A 17,416-nucleotide genomic window follows, 5' to 3' on the forward strand; every position below is an offset into this window, starting at 1 on the left:
CCGCTGGCTGCGGCGGCGTTGTGTCGGCTGCGGCGCCGCGGCTCAGAGTTAATGGGATTATGCAGATGGCGGCGTTCTTAAAGCGCCATCTGAAGTGTTTAATGGAGATTATGGAAATGGTCGAGCGGCTCAGACCTTCGCTTGCTCAATGAAAAGACGACACAATGACAAGAAAGGAGCAGAGGAGCAGCTGCTGAGACGGGCCGGCCCGGGGAAGTCGAGGTGAAGGGTCGACCCGGTGATTGACAGCTCGATGCCTGGCTCTGAGGCACTAAAGCAGAGAGACGATGGTTCACACAAACTCTAAACATTCACTGCTGATCCTCCAAAACAACAGGCTGGAACCCTGATCAATCAGAGATCACACCATGATTAAACCGATCGATCGGCAGCCTCATTCACTTATTGATCAGTTCACAGATGAACATCGTTACAGTGGACGACCTGGTGTCAGGTGACCCGTCAGAGTCAGCAGCTGTCTGTGAACACACCGTCTGATCCAACTGAACCAGTGACAGCAGCACCAGACTCCCTTAACAAATGTGTCAGTTTAGTGAGTTGTTGAGTTGGAGACACTTTATAAACTCTGTGAAACTCTGTCTCTGACTCATTCTGCATTATTTGGACCTTCTTGTTCATTCAGCAAATGTTCTACATGAACTTCTTTCTGTCTGTGAGTAGAAACATGGAGTCTGTTTGTCTCAGTGATGGACGGGTTTGTTTCATACAGAGCAGGAAGTGACATCACATCACTGAGGTCACTCAGACGCAGGTGAATGTGTGTGTGTGTGTGGTAATATGGGCTGACTGAGACATGACAATATTATTGATTATAGATTACTGATCCTGAGTATTTACAGATGTGTGTCACTGATTGGAAGGTGAAAAAAACATATTTCTAAAAAATAGATTCAATATCAGATATGAACCAGGTTCAAACACCTGAATGCAACATCCTGATACATTCAGATACACAGTACACCCACCCACACACACACACACACACACACAAACAGTACAGTACTGGTCCGGCTGCAGTTCTGGTGGCGTGTGGAACAGAACAGAGAGCGCTGTGGCTCCAGCTCTGATTGGTTGGCTCTCAATGATTCATGAGTCTTCTCCGAGCAGGAAGTCAGTCATTCATAATAAATAACAGCAACATTAAAGAGTTTGAGCTCACAGCTCACAGAACCAGACAGCTAACAGAACCAGAGGACAGGCAGTGGACTCAACCACACAGAACCGGTGCGGGTCAGTAACCGGTCCTGTGGTGGATCTGAAAGCTCGACTGATGCTCACAGTGACACCTCAAGGTGGAGGATGGTACCGTGGTGAGCTGGCTGGTCGATCAGGTCTGTTGGTTCTGTTGGATCATTTCTATCTCTGTTTTCTAATAAGCTTACACTGTGAAACCAGCAGCACCGTGAGATGACCCGCGGGACCGTCCAACCCGGCACCAGAACAAATGAGAACATTTCTGCTCGAACCAAAGTTCAGACTGAATATTTCTTTATGTACACACACACACGCACACACACACCTGAGCACCTGAGCTCACACACACACACACACACACACACACACACACACACAATGAGCGGAGGACTTGTTGTCACATAGAAGTAAAAATTAGAAATTATTTCAGCGTGTGTGTGTGTGTGTGTGTGTGTGTTTTTAGTGCAGATTTAATTTTAGTAATATCACATTATTTTTTACAGTGTGGTCAGAGCAGCTCCAAAGAAACATCTGAGTCAGCAGCTCTGTGTGTGTGTGTGTGTGTGTGTGTGTGTGTGTGTGTGTGTGTGTGTGCATCACTGCAGGCCTGATGACTCAGATGGAGGAGAACTTGTCCTCGTGTGTTTTAATCCTGTTTTTTATCATCAGCTGTTTTATTTGAGTTCAGTCATAGTTAGCTCCAATGCTAACTGCTAACAGCTGCTGAAATACCTGCGTCTCCTTTTCACCTGGTTAGTAAAGCACATGAAGAAGAAGAGGAGGAGGTGTGATGGCGGCTGGCCTCAGATCAGCTCAGGACGTTTATTAACCTTCAGGGCAGATGGAGGCTGCAGGTGGACTTCAAACAGAGCCAAACATCCAGTGACATCACACACATCTCGTCATCAGTGACCTCACACGCACACACACGAACATGCGCACGCGCGCGCACACACACGCACACACACACACAAATGAACCAACCATTAGATACAAGTTATTGATTCTGTTCTCAAGCCTTTATATTTGAACAGGATGAAATCAGATAATTTCAAATTAAAGCTTTTAATCTCAGTTCTGATACAAAATGACTGATCAACTGATTGACTGATCAATATGTGACCCTGAACGTCTCCATTGTAGTGGTGTGTTCAGGATCTGGCTTCTCCGTAAACTCTGTGGTGAGTTCAGGGGAGGCTCGTTCGTCAGACCGGCACTGCTGTCAGGATTATTGATGAAATACTCAGTGATCAGATCAGAGCCAAAGCCACTGATCAATACTCTCTGATCAGCTGATCAAAGGGGGGCACTGGTCTTCAGAGACCAGGAGATGGACAGACGAAGGTATTTAATCCTCAAGATGAAAATCTGGAACACATCTCCCCTGCTGGGACCAGGTTTCAGGTCCGAGACACAATGAGGAGAACCAGAACAGTCTGACCCACTGAGACCAGAACTTGTTTGTCGTCTTGTGCAAATGTGTTGGTCTGTGGGTCCGAGGGTCCGAGGAGGCTGAAGGTTCCTCCTCAGATATGGACTGAACAAAACCAGCTCCTTGAGGTCCGAGCGGCCTCAGGAGCTGATGAGGGTTAAACCATGCAGCTGCTCGAGGGCACGTTGGCACATCTGAACAGCAGGGACCTGAACCTGAGACCTGCACCACTAGGCTCCTCCTACCTCCAGGAGGACCAATCAGGAGCTAATGACTCATGTCTGTCAGTGAGGAGCACACACACACACACACACACACTCTGAGCTCGGGCCGGGTGGTGTATTCTTATAGACTTTCCATCTGTTTGCATTATTCCGTACACGTGACACTATGCAACATTTTATCAAATTATTTTCTTCCCGTTATCGACGACGTTTCTCTCGCTGACACAGTTTACTGTTGTTTTATCTCTCAGGCCAGCGACAGTCAGCTGCAGATCAATATCTGATCAGAAGTTGAATATCACAGCCTGCTCCTGAAAACATGATGATCAAATGTCAGCTCGTTAAATGTGAATATTTTCTGTTTTGGTTCCTCATTGACGATAAACTGAAGATCTTTGTGGACAAACCAGACGTCTGAGGACGCAGCGTTGGGCTTCTGGAACTCGACTGAGCTGATCGTTGTAGAAAATCGGTGTGACGATGCAGTGAGCAGCTGCTCATGTCGTCGACCTGCTCCGACTGCGTTTGCTGTTTCTCGTCCAATAAACACATTTCTTCTTTGTGTTTTTCTGTGAAATGCACCTTAAGGCATCAGACGCTGTCTGGATGTTGCTTCACTGTTATTACACAAACTTTACATGAGCTCATTCTCTCTCTCTCTCTCTCTCTCTCTCTCTTTCTCTCTGCATCCTCGAACGCCCTCTCTGCCTCTCAGAACCTCAGGTTCTGGAGGCCCAAAGAGCCGCTAACGTGTGTGATGGGAAAAATATTTTAAATGGATGTTTTGCTACAATAATAACAATAATAATAATGATGATAATGATAATAATAATGATAATGATAATAATAATAATAATAATAATAATAATAATAATAATAATAATAATAATGATGATGATGATGATGATGATGATGATGATGATGATGATGATGATGATGATGATGATGATGATGATGATGATGATGATGATGATAGTTTTCTTTTTTTAAGTGATGTAACTGCTGAAAACTAAGATTCAGAGCTGAATTCAAATATGTGACGGCAACAGAAACAGATGGAGGGAAAATAGCAGTGGGGACAGGTGAGGACGGGGCAGGACAGGTGAGGATGGGGCAGGACAGGTGAGGACGGGTGAGGATGGTGCAGGACAGGTGAGGACAGGTGAGGACGGGTGAGGACAGGGCAGGACAGGTGAGGACGGGTGAGGACGGGGCAGGACAGGTGAGGACGGGGCAGGACAGGTGAGGACAGGTGAGGACGGGTGAGGACGGGGCAGGACAGGTGAGGACGGGTGAGGACAGGTGAGGACAGGTGAGGACGGGGCAGGACAGGTGAGGACAGGTGAGGACGGGGCAGGACAGGTGAGGACGGGTGAGGACGGGTGAGGACAGGTGAGGACGGGGCAGGACAGGTGAGGATGGGTGAGGACGGGGCAGGACAGGTGAGGACGGGGCAGGACAGGTGAGGACGGGTGAGGACGGTGGTGGTGGAGCAGCAAACTGAAGGAGAGAAACGGTTCAGAGTCTCGGGGATCGTGTGACCGACAGGCTGCTGCTCAGAGACCTCACAGGTCTTTTTCTTTCCCCGAGGGTCAAAGGTCACCATCTGCTCTGAGCTCCACAAACCTCCAGATCCCTGAATGATGACGCAGCGGACCAATCAGAGCGCAGGCAGGAACCGACCGTTCAAGACCTGAATGGTGGCCACCTGCAGGCCGCGCTCAGGTTACAGCCATACAGAGCTACTTAACTAATTGTTCGGACAAGAGGTACCAGGCTAACAGAGCTAACAAATCTAACAGAGCTAACAGAGCTAACAAAGCTAACAGAGCTAACAAAGCTAACAGAGCTAACAGAGCTAACAGAGCTAACAAAGGATACAGAGCTAACAGAGGCAGCTAAACGTCTCCACCACTAAGAGTCTTACTGCACAATTACTATCCAGGTTTTCTATAAACTGATCAGTGTCCAAGTTGTAAAGTCAGAGTTAGAACAGTGTGGAACTAAAGTGGCCTGTAAAGACGGACTAGTGAGTAGATGAGTCTCCGTGTTGCTGTGAGGACGTTTAATGTCCCCGACAACCTCTGTAGCCTCATTCAGACACTTGTTAGCAACCGCTAACTGTTGTTAGCACATGAAGAGCTTCAGGATTAAACTGTGGGACATTAATGATGATTTTAAATGTTCATGTTGTGTAGTCACACATCAGGGCTGTAAATGTTGGAAGACGTCGTCACCAAATAAATCAATTTAAATACAAAGTTTAATGAATGTGGCATCAGCTGCTGTCTTCAGTTTAACTCTGACCGCAGATCATCTGATTGTTTTAAAGTGGAATAAATAATAATCACTTATTTGTTGAAGAAAACAACTTTTGTTTTACAACTAATATTTTTAAAAATTTAAATCCTATTTACAGAAATTTATTTACTTTTGATTTTGAAAAATAAAACCAGTGTCTCTTTTTGTTTGATAAACATTAAAATATTGTTTATTTTTTTACCGTCTGAATATGAGGATTCATTTATTTCTCTCATCACTGATCCTTTAAACCAGCAGCAGCTCTGATTTTATGATGTAATCAATACATATTGATCCACACAGCAACAATAAAGCCATTATTAGGCAGAAGACAACACTTCTGACTGTCAAACATCAGTCATTCACTTATTTGATTTATTTTTTCAGGTTCGTCTCATTCAGTTCACAGATCATTTTTTAAAAGGCAGGAACACACGACCTGCAGATTAAATCAGATTAAATCAGATTAACGGTGATCATCTTCCTGAAGCCACAGACTTCACATCTGAGATCATCAACACTTCCCGTTTCAGACTGAAAGACGATGAGACTGAACCGGATTAAAGAACCACGAACGTAACTAAAAAAATTCATCTGATAAAGTTAAAAAGCTCCATCTGCTCAGCTTCACCTCCGGAGAGCGACACGTCCCACTGGATCAGCCGGAACCTGAACTCATCGTCTGCTGCTTCAGTATAAACCTTCAGACGAACGTTTAAATACATTAACTGTGTCAGAACATCTGGTTCTGCTCAGAACCTCGGTACAAATTCTAATTCAGTTTATTTAAAACAATAAAAATCTGTTCCGTTTTTTACACACACACACACACACACACACACACACACACACACACACACACACACACACACACAATCCAAAACTGATAGAAACTAATCAAATTATATTATTTATTATTGTGATACTTGGATTACTGACATCAATAAATTCATTAGTAATTGTATCAGAGTACATTTTCAGAGTAACTCTAACGACCCTGCTAATAAATACAAATATGAACGAACAACAAATTAACAACCACAACAATCAAAACTCATAAACATCTGAATGTATATTATATTTATATTACATATTAATAATAAAACGCTTATGAGCTGCAGATTTGTTTATTATCACACAACTGAAATCATGAAATCTGTCACAATAATCTCAGAATAATTTGTGACAAAATAATTTACCAGTCTGGGATCAATAAAGTAATTCTATTCTATTCTATTCTATAATATAATATAAACATCACTCAGCCCGACGACAAATATATTAAATAATCAGAATAAACACGACTCGTACATAATCAAAGTTTCTGTTTGTGTCCAATTATTAAAAACTCCACCGCTGATCGTTTCTGTTTCAGGTTTTAAGACTGACGAAACGTTTCAGCATCAGCTGACAAACTTTATCTAAAATGAAGCAGAAAGAAAAACATTATGTATTTATTTACATTATTACATTATGTATTTATTTACATTATTACATTATGTATTTATTTACATTATTACATTATGTATTTATTTACATTATTACATTATGTATTTATTTACATCGTCTCCGTGAGTCTCAGCGGCTCCTGTTGTGTGTCAATGATAAAACTGTCTGTCACTTTATTTTGAATATCAAACACTGAAATGAGCAAAAGCCAACAAATATGAAAAATGTAATATACAAAGATGAAAATGGCTTTTAATTATAGTCTCACGTGGCTTTAATGTCTGAATCTGATCTGTGACATCTGGCTGAATTATGGTGATTATTTATGAATATAAGAAGTTAGTGAACATGAAACTTTTCATCAGACACCAAAATGTTCAGAGCGTCGACGTTAAACACATATTTATTTTTATTCTTAAACACTTTGAACAGAAAACTGAGAGACGTCGCAACACTCGTGTTCAGAACTGCACTTGGAAAACATCAGATTTAGCAGCTGGCTCAGTTTCATCTGCAGCTCGTTAAACATTCAAACAGAATGAAGAATCAGCTGATGTTTCACCTGTTCTCAGGTCAGTTTCACTCAGTCAGGACACAGTTAACAAAAACGGATCAAATAATTTTGTTCCATTTCTTTCTGCTTCCAGTGTTTGTGCTAAGCTAGGCTAATCACTGAGGCCGGGTTCACACCGCTCCTTTAAACCAGCTGTGCGTGTGTGTGTGTGTGTGTGTGTGTGTGTGTGTGTTCTCCTGAGGTGACCTGCTCGACTCTCGCTGCTCTTCAGTCAGGAATTTCATCAGAAAACAGTGAAAGGTTGCAGCTCTTCACCCTCCTCCTCCTCAGTGTGCTCGAGCCAGAACTTCAAAGTTTCCCTGGTGTGTGTGTGTGTGAGTGTGTGTGCGTGTGTGCGTGTGTGCGTGTGTGTGTGTGTGAGTGTGTGTGCGTGTGTGTGTGTGCAGATCCAATGAAATGTGGGTCAGACATTAAAATGCATGAGCAGGGAGCAGAAAGCATGATGAAGTGCTGAGACACGAGGAGGAGAGAATATAAAAATAACTGGAGGAGCAGCTCTGACAGAAACTCTCCCTGCTGACGCCACGCCGACACGCCATTGGTCCAAACTGCCAACGAGAAAAAAAAAGGCGGTATGTTTGGTGCCACTGGTGGATGTGCATATCACCGCTGACAGGAACACCTCCAACACACACACCAGCTACAGCACATCATCACACACTGTACAGCTGCAGTGTTTATATTCACTGAGAACACAACGAGCCAATCACAGCCCAGCTCAGGCCTCTAGTGGAGCCGCGGCAGCGTCATGTGATCATCAACAGGAAACGCATCATCACTTGAAGCTGCTCTCACGTCAAACTGCAGAAACAAGAAAACACTTTCAAAATGTTTCCACAGGACGAGTCTGAGCACCGGATATCAATATTACTGATCAATCCACCGATCGACTGTTTCTTATACAGATTATTGGTAATGGAGCAGACTGATCACTGATCAATTACATTTACAGTCCAAATAAAAACAGTCTAAACAAACAGAACAACCGGTGAGGAATGTAACGGGCTTCCAGTTCCAGTTCTGAACTTCAGGTCCACACAGCCGCGCTGCGACTTTAGTAACTAGTTACTTTGCAGATTCAGATTACTTAGTGTTGATTGGCTGTCACCTGTGACAAGTAACCAATCAGAGAGAGAGTCGTGGGCGGGACAATGAGTGAGACGGACAAATGGAGGAGAGCTCGGCATCATAAAATTCATTTACTGTACCGATCAATTCAATCAATCATTCATCCAGTAACCTGCTGATTGTTTTCACATCAGTCTGTAAAATGTCACAAAGGTTCTCAGACGTGAAAATGTTTAAAAACAGTCAGACCTCATCACAGCTCGGCCTGTGACATCACAGCTCGGCCTGTGACATCACAGCTCGGCCTGTGACATCACAGCTCGGCCTGTGACATCACAGCTCGGCCTGTGACATCACAGCTGTGGCAGGTCTCATTAATTCTCCGTCAGTGTTTGACTTTCACTTCCTGTTTGTTTGTGCCTGATGTTGGATGTCTCAGAGCTGCAGATTGGATCAGATGTTCAAACATCAGCTCAACAAATGTTCAGTAAGAACCAGAGAGAGAAGATGGAGACAGGAGGGCCGGTCCGGTCCGGTCCGGTCCGGTCCGACCAGGACAAACAGATGGTGAACACACAAACTAGAGGACACAGTCTCTGAACCAGAACACATTTAATTAAGAAAAAAGAAAAACGTTCAAAACCTGATCAATTATTTCAATTGCTGTTTTATTTCTTCTCTAAATAATGATCAATACCTCTGATTGATCCGCTCAGTGTTCACTGACCACAGATTAATAATTCAAATAAACATCTTTAAACTGGTTTAAACTCGACTGAAGCTGAGCTGAACTTTTCCTTCTGTACTTGACAGTTTAGTTATACAGTTCTTGTATATGAGAGTTCTGTTTTGTATTATTTCTATTTCTTACTTTTTTATTGTTTTGTTTATTCTTTTACTGTTATTATTGTTTATCACAATATTTCTGTCCTTTAGCTGCTGTGATGAAGAAATGTCCCGTTTGTGGGACAAATAAAGGAGATTCTGATTCTGATTCTGATTCTGATTCTGATTCTGATTCTGACCACAGTGAACGAGTCTCTGCAGCACTGCCATCACCATCATCGTCATCATCTTCATCATCACCATCATCATCGTCATCATCTTCATCATCACCATCATCGTCATCATCTTCATCATCATCATCATCATCATCATCATCGTCACCATCATCTTCATCATCACCATCATCATCGTCATCATCGTCATCATCTTCATCATCACCATCACCATCATCATCATCATCATTACACCAGACCTCAGAGGAAAAACGTCTGATTTTAAACTTCACCTCAGATGATATTTTACCTTACAGCTTCCTGTGGTTGATGCATCGCCACAATAAAACTACAACGTTTAATAGAGTAATAGAAGTTTTATCGTCTGAAGTGTTTTTACTTTTCTGTCTGTTTTCATGTCGTGTCTCCACCCGGCTGAGGTGACGCCCGGCTGCTCCTCAGGACGGGTGGGATGAAGGTTGGGGGGTTTGTGGGGCAGAGGGGTGTGTGTGTGTGTGTGTGTGTGTGTGTGTGCGTGTGTGTGTGCGTGTGTGTGTGTGTGTGTGAGGGGCCGGGGGGGGGGGCTTACCTTGGAGTTAAGAGGCAGAACAAAATGGCGGCTGCAGCTGTGCGTTACTGTTTTTTACTCTGAACAAAAAGCGTCCGCCATTTTCTCCTCCAGCAGCGCAGAGAGACAAGCAGACGGACCGACGGACACCAAAGAACAGAAAAAATGATCCGCTCAATCGATCAGACGAGACGGTTTGATCAGCTGATGAACAGGTGACAACGAGGTGACGATGATGATGTTTGGATTCAGAGAATTCAGATTCAGCGATCGTCTGAATTTCATCCTAAAAGAGACAAAGAGCCGAGCGGGTTCAGCTGAGCGGTTCGGCCCGTCACAGCTTCACTCTCACTCAGATGTTGCGTACTGGTTCTTTACTTCATCTGAATCCCAAATCACAGACGCTGGACACGTTCTACTGAGAGAGAGCAGAGACGCTGCTGGGAACCAGCAACTCTGTTTGTCCCCCGAGACAATCAGACGGTGCGTTCAGGAGCCTCATCAACACATCAAGCCACAAGTCAGGAGTCTGATTGTCTGAGTCAGACATGAACACATCACAGCCGCCTGACAACCAGCTGTTTGTCTCTGACATCAGAACATAATGATCATAATGTTATAGATAAATGAAACATGTCATATTAAACTGGTGATTATTTTCTCGACCAATCGATCAGCGTTTCACCCTCTAATGTCTCTTCTGGTTCTTAAGGAGCCTCAGGCTCGGTTCTGATGGACGACATGTCCAAACAAACTTCATACGTGGACAGAACACACTGACGCAGCTGAACACTGTGAATGTTAAGTGAACATCAGATCAGAACATCAGAGATCAAAGATTCAAACGTCTCACTAAAATGCAGGAAAGTCACTGTTTTCTATGAATCTGCTGTACAAGTTTGAAACTTTAAACTGAAGAATCTGTTTTATGTTTATTTGATGTTTATTGGTGTGAAAACACGAATCATTAAAGTTATTTTATGTTTCTGAATGTTTCTACTGTCACACTGCAGTTATTATCCTCCATTTAACTGCTACAGAATAAAGATGAAAACAGTCTCGATTAAACGAACACTGAATGTAATTAGAAGCACATGTGTGACTTCAGGGTCAGACACAGCGTGGGAACTTTGAGTGCTGACGCGTCTCTCTCTCCTCTAAACAGTCTGGTTCACTCCTGCTCAGAATTTATAATAAACAGACAAACAAAACTGTGAAATTATTTCTGAGCATCATTCACAAACAGTTTCACTCTCAAGTGTGAGCGGGTCAAACAGAATAAAGGTCCAGTCCGCTTCATCTGGGTCACAGTGAATCAGAGGATCCATTCAGGGTGAACTCATGTTTTCCTGTTTGTCTGACTCACGATGGTTTTATCAAACCCATCAGGAGCTCAGCTCCTCCTCCTCCTCCTCCTCCTCCTCCTCCTCCTCCTCCTCTCCTCCTCCTCCTCCTCCTCCTCCTCCTCCTCCTCCTCCTCCTCCTCTCCTCCTCTCCTCCTCCTCCCCTCCTCCTCCTCCTCCTCCTCCTCCTCCTCTCCTCCTTTTTTCTAGAGGTTTTGAGGAGAATCCTAATTAAGTTAACATTTCTGTGGTTTCTGTGTGTTTTGGCTCTGAGACACTTTCTACATGATTTCATTTACTGAAAGTTTCAAGTTGAGTCGCAGTCGAACAATGTCGACCAGTCGGGCAGAAAACTGCAGTAGAAGTCAACAAAGTACGCAGAGAAACACGGCAGCATCAGCTGAAGAGGCCGACGGCAACACGGCAGGGACAAAACACCAGCCGACACCTTTACCTTCTCATGAGAAAATGAAATACACAAACTTCTGATCCAGTGATCAATTATAAATCAATCAGCAACTTGATCATCAAGCTTTTAAATTGTATTTGATCTTTTTATTTTTAAAGCAAAAACATGGCTGGAACAGTTAAAGTAAAACAATCTAAACAGAACGTGAACATTAATTGATCCATTCACTATGAACAGCTGACAGATAATCTCCAGATAATCTCCACGACTCGTTCTCGTCGACTCGTTCTCGTCGACTCGTTCTCTTCGACTCGTTCTCTTCGCGACTCGTTCTCTTCGACTCGTTCTCGTCGACTCGTTCTCTTCGACTCGTTCTCTTCGCGACTCGTTCTCTTCGACTCGTTCTCTTCGCGACTCGTTCTCTTCGACTCGTTCTCTTCGACTCGTTCTCTTCGAGACTCGTTCTCTTCGAGACTCGTTCTCTTCGACTCGTTCTCTTCGACTCGTTCTCTTCGCGACTCGTTCTCTTCGACTCGTTCTCTTCGACTCGTTCTCTTCGACTCGTTCTCTTCGAGACTCGTTCTCTTCGACTCGTTCTCTTCGACTCGTTCTCGTCGACTCGTTCTCTTCGCGACTCGTTCTCTTCGCGACTCGTTCTCTTCGCCTCGTTCTCTTCGCGACTCGTTCTCTTCGCGACTCGTTCTCTTCGCGACTCGTTCTCGTCGACTCGTTCTCGTCGACTCGTTCTCGTCGACTCGTTCTCGTCGACTCGTTCTCTTCGACTCGTTCTCTTCGCGACTCGTTCTCTTCGACTCGTTCTCTTCGCGACTCGTTCTCTTCGCGACTCGTTCTCTTCGCCTCGTTCTCTTCGCGACTCGTTCTCTTCGCCTCGTTCTCTTCGCCTCGTTCTCTTCGACTCGTTCTCTTCGCGACTCGTTCTCTTCGCCTCGTTCTCTTCGACTCGTTCTCTTCGACTCGTTCTCGTCGACTCGTTCTCTTCGACTCGTTCTCGTCGACTCGTTCTCGTCGACTCGTTCTCTTCGACACGTTCTCGTCGACTCGTTCTCTTCGCGACTCGTTCTCTTCGACTCGTTCTCTTCGACTCGTTCTCTTCGCGACTCGTTCTCTTCGACTCGTTCTCTTCGACTCGTTCTCTTCGCGACTCGTTCTCGTCGACTCGTTCTCTTCGACTCGTTCTCTTCGCGACTCGTTCTCGTCGACTCGTTCTCTTCGCGACTCGTTCTCTTCGACTCGTTCTCTTCGACTCGTTCTCTTCGCGACTCGTTCTCGTCGACTCGTTCTCTTCGACTCGTTCTCTTCGCGACTCGTTCTCTTCGACTCGTTCTCTTCGACTCGTTCTCTTCGACTCGTTCTCTTCGACTCGTTCTCGTCGACTCGTTCTCTTCGCGACTCGTTCTCGTCGACTCGTTCTCTTCGACTCGTTCTCTTCGCGACTCGTTCTCTTCGACTCGTTCTCTTCGACTCGTTCTCTTCGACTCGTTCTCTTCGACTCGTTCTCGTCGACTCGTTCTCTTCGACTCGTTCTCTTCGACTCGTTCTCTTCGACTCGTTCTCGTCGACTCGTTCTCTTCGACTCGTTCTCTTCGCGACTCGTTCTCTTCGACTCGTTCTCTTCGACTCGTTCTCTTCGACTCGTTCTCGTCGACTCGTTCTCTTCGCGACTCGTTCTCCTTGTCTGATCTTCTGTGTTTGTCAGTCAACCATCCAATCCTCCTCTCCTCTCTGGCTGAACATCGCTGACTCAGCTCTAACCTGGTTCACATCTTACCTGACAAATCGCACCTTTCAGGTCACCTGAACGGCTCCTGGTCCAAACTCTGATTTCTGGAAAAACGTAATGTGACGTAACGTAATGTGACGTAACGTAACGTGACGTAAGATAATGTAAATGTAATGTAATCAATAACTGCGGCTGCCCGTCAGCTCACAGACTGTTTTCAAAGTCTCACCTGAGACGAGCTGCGACGTTCGAGACAACGCGTCCTCCGCCATGTTTCCATGACGATAATAAAACGGCCTCGCTGCAGGTCAAAGTTCGCCGTCATGGTTTCTTCTATTACAACGTACTCAGTGCTGGAATGTAACTAAGTACATTTACTCACATACCTTCTAATGTGATGTGTGTGCACCTGTTAAGCACTTTGAGTCGCCTTGTGTCTGAACTTTCTGCATCAACACCTGGAGGTACTTTTCTACCTGCTCCTCCACTCAATGTATCCACTTACTCACACACAGCAGCATTTTTAAATTAACTGATTTTCTGGTCACACAGTGATTGTGATGGTCAGCTGACTCAGCTTAAACACTCATCTGATCTATTGATCAGTTACTTTACTGATACTGAAGTGAATTTAATATCTTTTTTAATATCAGATGCTTTTTAATCGAGTATTCTTCAGATGATGAAGATGAAGACGTGAGATGAAGATGAAGTCAAATTAAAGCTGCTCTCTAATTTACTTAATTCATTTTGAGGTCAGACGAGGACAAGCAGCAACATGAAGCTCACACACACACACACACACACAGATTAAATATTATAAATATTAAATCATTAGAGTTGATCAGCTGATACGGTGGTGTGAGTGTGATCAGGCGGACACACACACACGTTTCTCACACAGGTTTGTTCTAAAATCTGACCTCTGCGGAAAAAACTGAAAAAGTGATCGAGAGTTTTATTATTTTTGCTAAAAATACAAATTAAGCCGTTAACGTGAAGATGAAGTCTCGACAGTCTCACGGTCATTTAGCATTTTCATTTTAAATTAACTAACGTAAAAAAAATCACGATAAATTCTCTTTTTAATAATTATTTCTTATCATTATTGTTATTTCATTAATATTATTATTATTATTATTATTATTATTATTATTATACGATAACATTTCTTCTCAATCACGGGCTGATAAAATAAAACACATACGATCACAGAGCTGAAGCGTGAAGAATTATCAGAATCATCTTGTGAAGTGTTAGAAATTTAAAACATTTTAAAAATATTGAACATATTAAAAATCAGTGACTTTGCTATTAATTCATTTTTTTGTGTGTGACACAAAGTGTCTAACCAGCTTCCTGTCTGGTTATTGTTTCTATAAACCATCTGAATTTAAAAACAACGTTTAATGAAATATTTTAATCTTGATGATTTTCTCCAGATTTCTGTCCTTCAGACAAACGTCCGTCGACTCTGCAACACAGAAAGAAACTGCAGCCGAACATCTAAACACACAACATCCTCGTCCTGACAGCACACTGCGCTCCATGACCAACCAGAACCAGGACCACAGCCAATGTTTTACTACATTAGAAACAGCAACTACTGGACCTGCCAAGGACACACACACACACACACACACACACACTGCAGACGTCCTGATCCGTCACATCGTCACCGTTTCAGTCAAAATTAAAAATTGAGATGCAAAAATGATCAATGACACTGATCGTCAATAACATCATGAATGATATCAATTTTCATGTGATGATAACTGTTCAAACGTTGACATGTTATATTTTCACAGGTTGCTGACGTGACGCTCAGCTGCTCACCCATCCAGAACCCAGCTCTGACTGCACTTTGGATTTCAGGTATTTGATTCTGACACCAACACAGACAGGTGGAGGACAGGTGGAGGACAGGTGGAGGACAGGTGGAGGACAGGTGGAGGACAGGTGGAGGAGAACAGACTAATAACTAACTGTTGTTGTGTTATTAACATGTGATGGTTCATGTTTGGATGTTTGATCTGTGGTGTGAGAATAAACCACACGACAGAACCACGAGGGGGGTTCTGTAGAGCTGCAGAGAGAGAGACGGTGTTCAGGTGAGAGTGTTCAGGTGAGAGACGGTGTTCAGGTGAGAGTGTTCAGGTGAGAGACGGTGTTCAGGTGAGAGTGTTCAGGCGAGAGACGGTGTTCAGGTGAGAGACGGTGTTCAGGCGAGAGTGTTCAGGTGAGAGACGGTGTTCAGGCGAGAGTGTTCAGGTGAGAGTGTTCAGGCGAGAGTGTTCAGGTGAGAGACGGTGTTCAGGTGAGAGTGTTCAGGTGAGAGTGTTCAGGCGAGAGTGTTCAGGTGAGAGTGCTCAGGTGAGACGGTGGAGCCACACGCTCACCTGACGACTGGCTGCATCAGGACACAGTTCTGTGTTTGTTAACTATTATTGATTATAATCATTATTATGAAAGTTCTTGTCTTTCCTGTTTCCTGTCACCTCCAAAATAAACTAGTAAACTGTGACACTGACAGCACTGCAGGCTGCTATTGGACGGTTCAGACAGCAGCCGGCCAATCATAGAGCAGAACAGAGAGACATTAACCCTCTGCTGCCAGGAGCAGAGTACAGCAGTACTGACAGAAACACCACAGAAGAAGAGACACAGCACAGGTCAGAGGTCACTGAGCTGGACAGTAGGGGAGGCCCGGTCAGGAGGCCCGGTCAGGAGGCCCGGTCAGGAGGCCCGGTCAGGAGGCCCGGTCAGGACGAACGTCCGGGACAATTTAACTGAATATTTCAAAATTAAAACTTAGATTTATTTATAAAAGTTCAGAATCAGATCTGGAGTCAGTTTCATGTTGGCTCACTCGGATCTTTATTGATTAGTTTGATTATTTACTGAGGAACTTATTGATCATTTAGTCCAGAAAATATGTGAAGTGTGAAAAATGTTTCCACAGCTGATGTCTGATGTCTGATCAGCTGAACAATTAATCAGTAAAACTGTTTAATTACAAACTGATTCATATTTTCAGATGTAATTCTGAAAACATTTGATTTTATTAAAACATTTCACGGAATTATTTATTAAATGCAGAAATGTTCAAATTAAACGTCCACGACTTCAGAAAATCTGAATGTTTTTACATTTTGCCTGAAAGTGACAGATGTGATCAATATTATGAATAAATATTATTTAAAAAATAAATCAAATGCGCTTCATCTGATCTCTTCTATTGTATTAATTATCAGTGTGTTGGTGTTGGCACCGCGGGCCCGGGGGCTCCGGGCCGGGGGCTCACACAGACAGTTTTCAGAGTCATTTTTATTTTAATACAAATAAAATGTGATAATATTCTGATGACGTGTTGAAACGTGATGCTGGATTATAATCTCACACCAGAGACATTTAATTTGATCTGGTTTTAATTCTGACAAAACAAAAGTCCCAGAAATGATAATAATATGTTTTTATTATTATTATTATTATTATTATTATTATTATTATTATTATTATTATTATTATTATCATCATCATCATCATCATTCAGTGGAGGTTTTGTGTGTTCCGGACCAGGTTCTGAACACAGAACCTTTGGATTGTTTCTGACAGTTTGAACTTCAGAACATTTAAATGAATCCGGATCAGTAAAGTCGCCGACTTTGTCCCAGATGTTCTCCCTGACCCTGCTCTCCGCTCCTCCCGGTCCGGGTCCGGGTCTTACCTGGGGTTGGAGCTGTTCCAGTAGACCGCGTACCGGTCTGAGATGAGTCGGTCGTCGGTGACGGCGGCGCAGAGCCGGAGCAGCAGGCCGAGCAGCAGCAGCAGCGGCGGCCGCCCGGAGCGCTCCATGTGCGGCGGCGCGGCGCGCTGCGTCCCGCAGAACATCCGCGTGTCCTCTTCAGCAGTGAGCGCGTGCAGACCCGCAGAGACCAGAACCGGGACCAGAACACATCAAAGATTGTGAGGAGACCAGCGTCCCTCTGTGAGCAGCATGCAGGTGTTAAAATCAGTTTAAGTCCACTCAGATCGATACTTAATACTGATCGATCAGCGGCTGCAGCGCGTTCTCACACGGTCAACTGATTATT

At 44.0% G+C, this 17,416-nt stretch overlaps 1 protein-coding gene across 5 annotated transcripts in view; it reads right to left on the reverse strand.

Annotated features, from left to right (window-relative positions):
* LOC119029184 (ephrin-A2-like) overlaps window positions 1-17,416 on the reverse strand; it is a 55,808-nt gene that overhangs the window by 34,465 nt on the left and 3,927 nt on the right. For all 5 annotated transcript variants that reach the window (XR_005077921.1, XR_005077920.1, XR_005077919.1 and 2 more), the window contains one exon: window positions 17,050-17,416. This exon is cut by the window's right edge. Coding sequence is in view for 2 of the 5 variants with exons in the window: in XM_037115832.1 (XP_036971727.1) it covers window positions 17,050-17,213 (164 nt within the window). In the remaining 3 variants the exon portion in view is untranslated. The remainder of the gene's footprint in view (window positions 1-17,049) is intronic.

The sequence above is a fragment of the Acanthopagrus latus genome, chromosome 11, assembly GCF_904848185.1.
Source record: "Acanthopagrus latus isolate v.2019 chromosome 11, fAcaLat1.1, whole genome shotgun sequence".
In the NCBI taxonomy this organism is placed as follows: Eukaryota; Metazoa; Chordata; class Actinopteri; order Spariformes; family Sparidae; genus Acanthopagrus; species Acanthopagrus latus.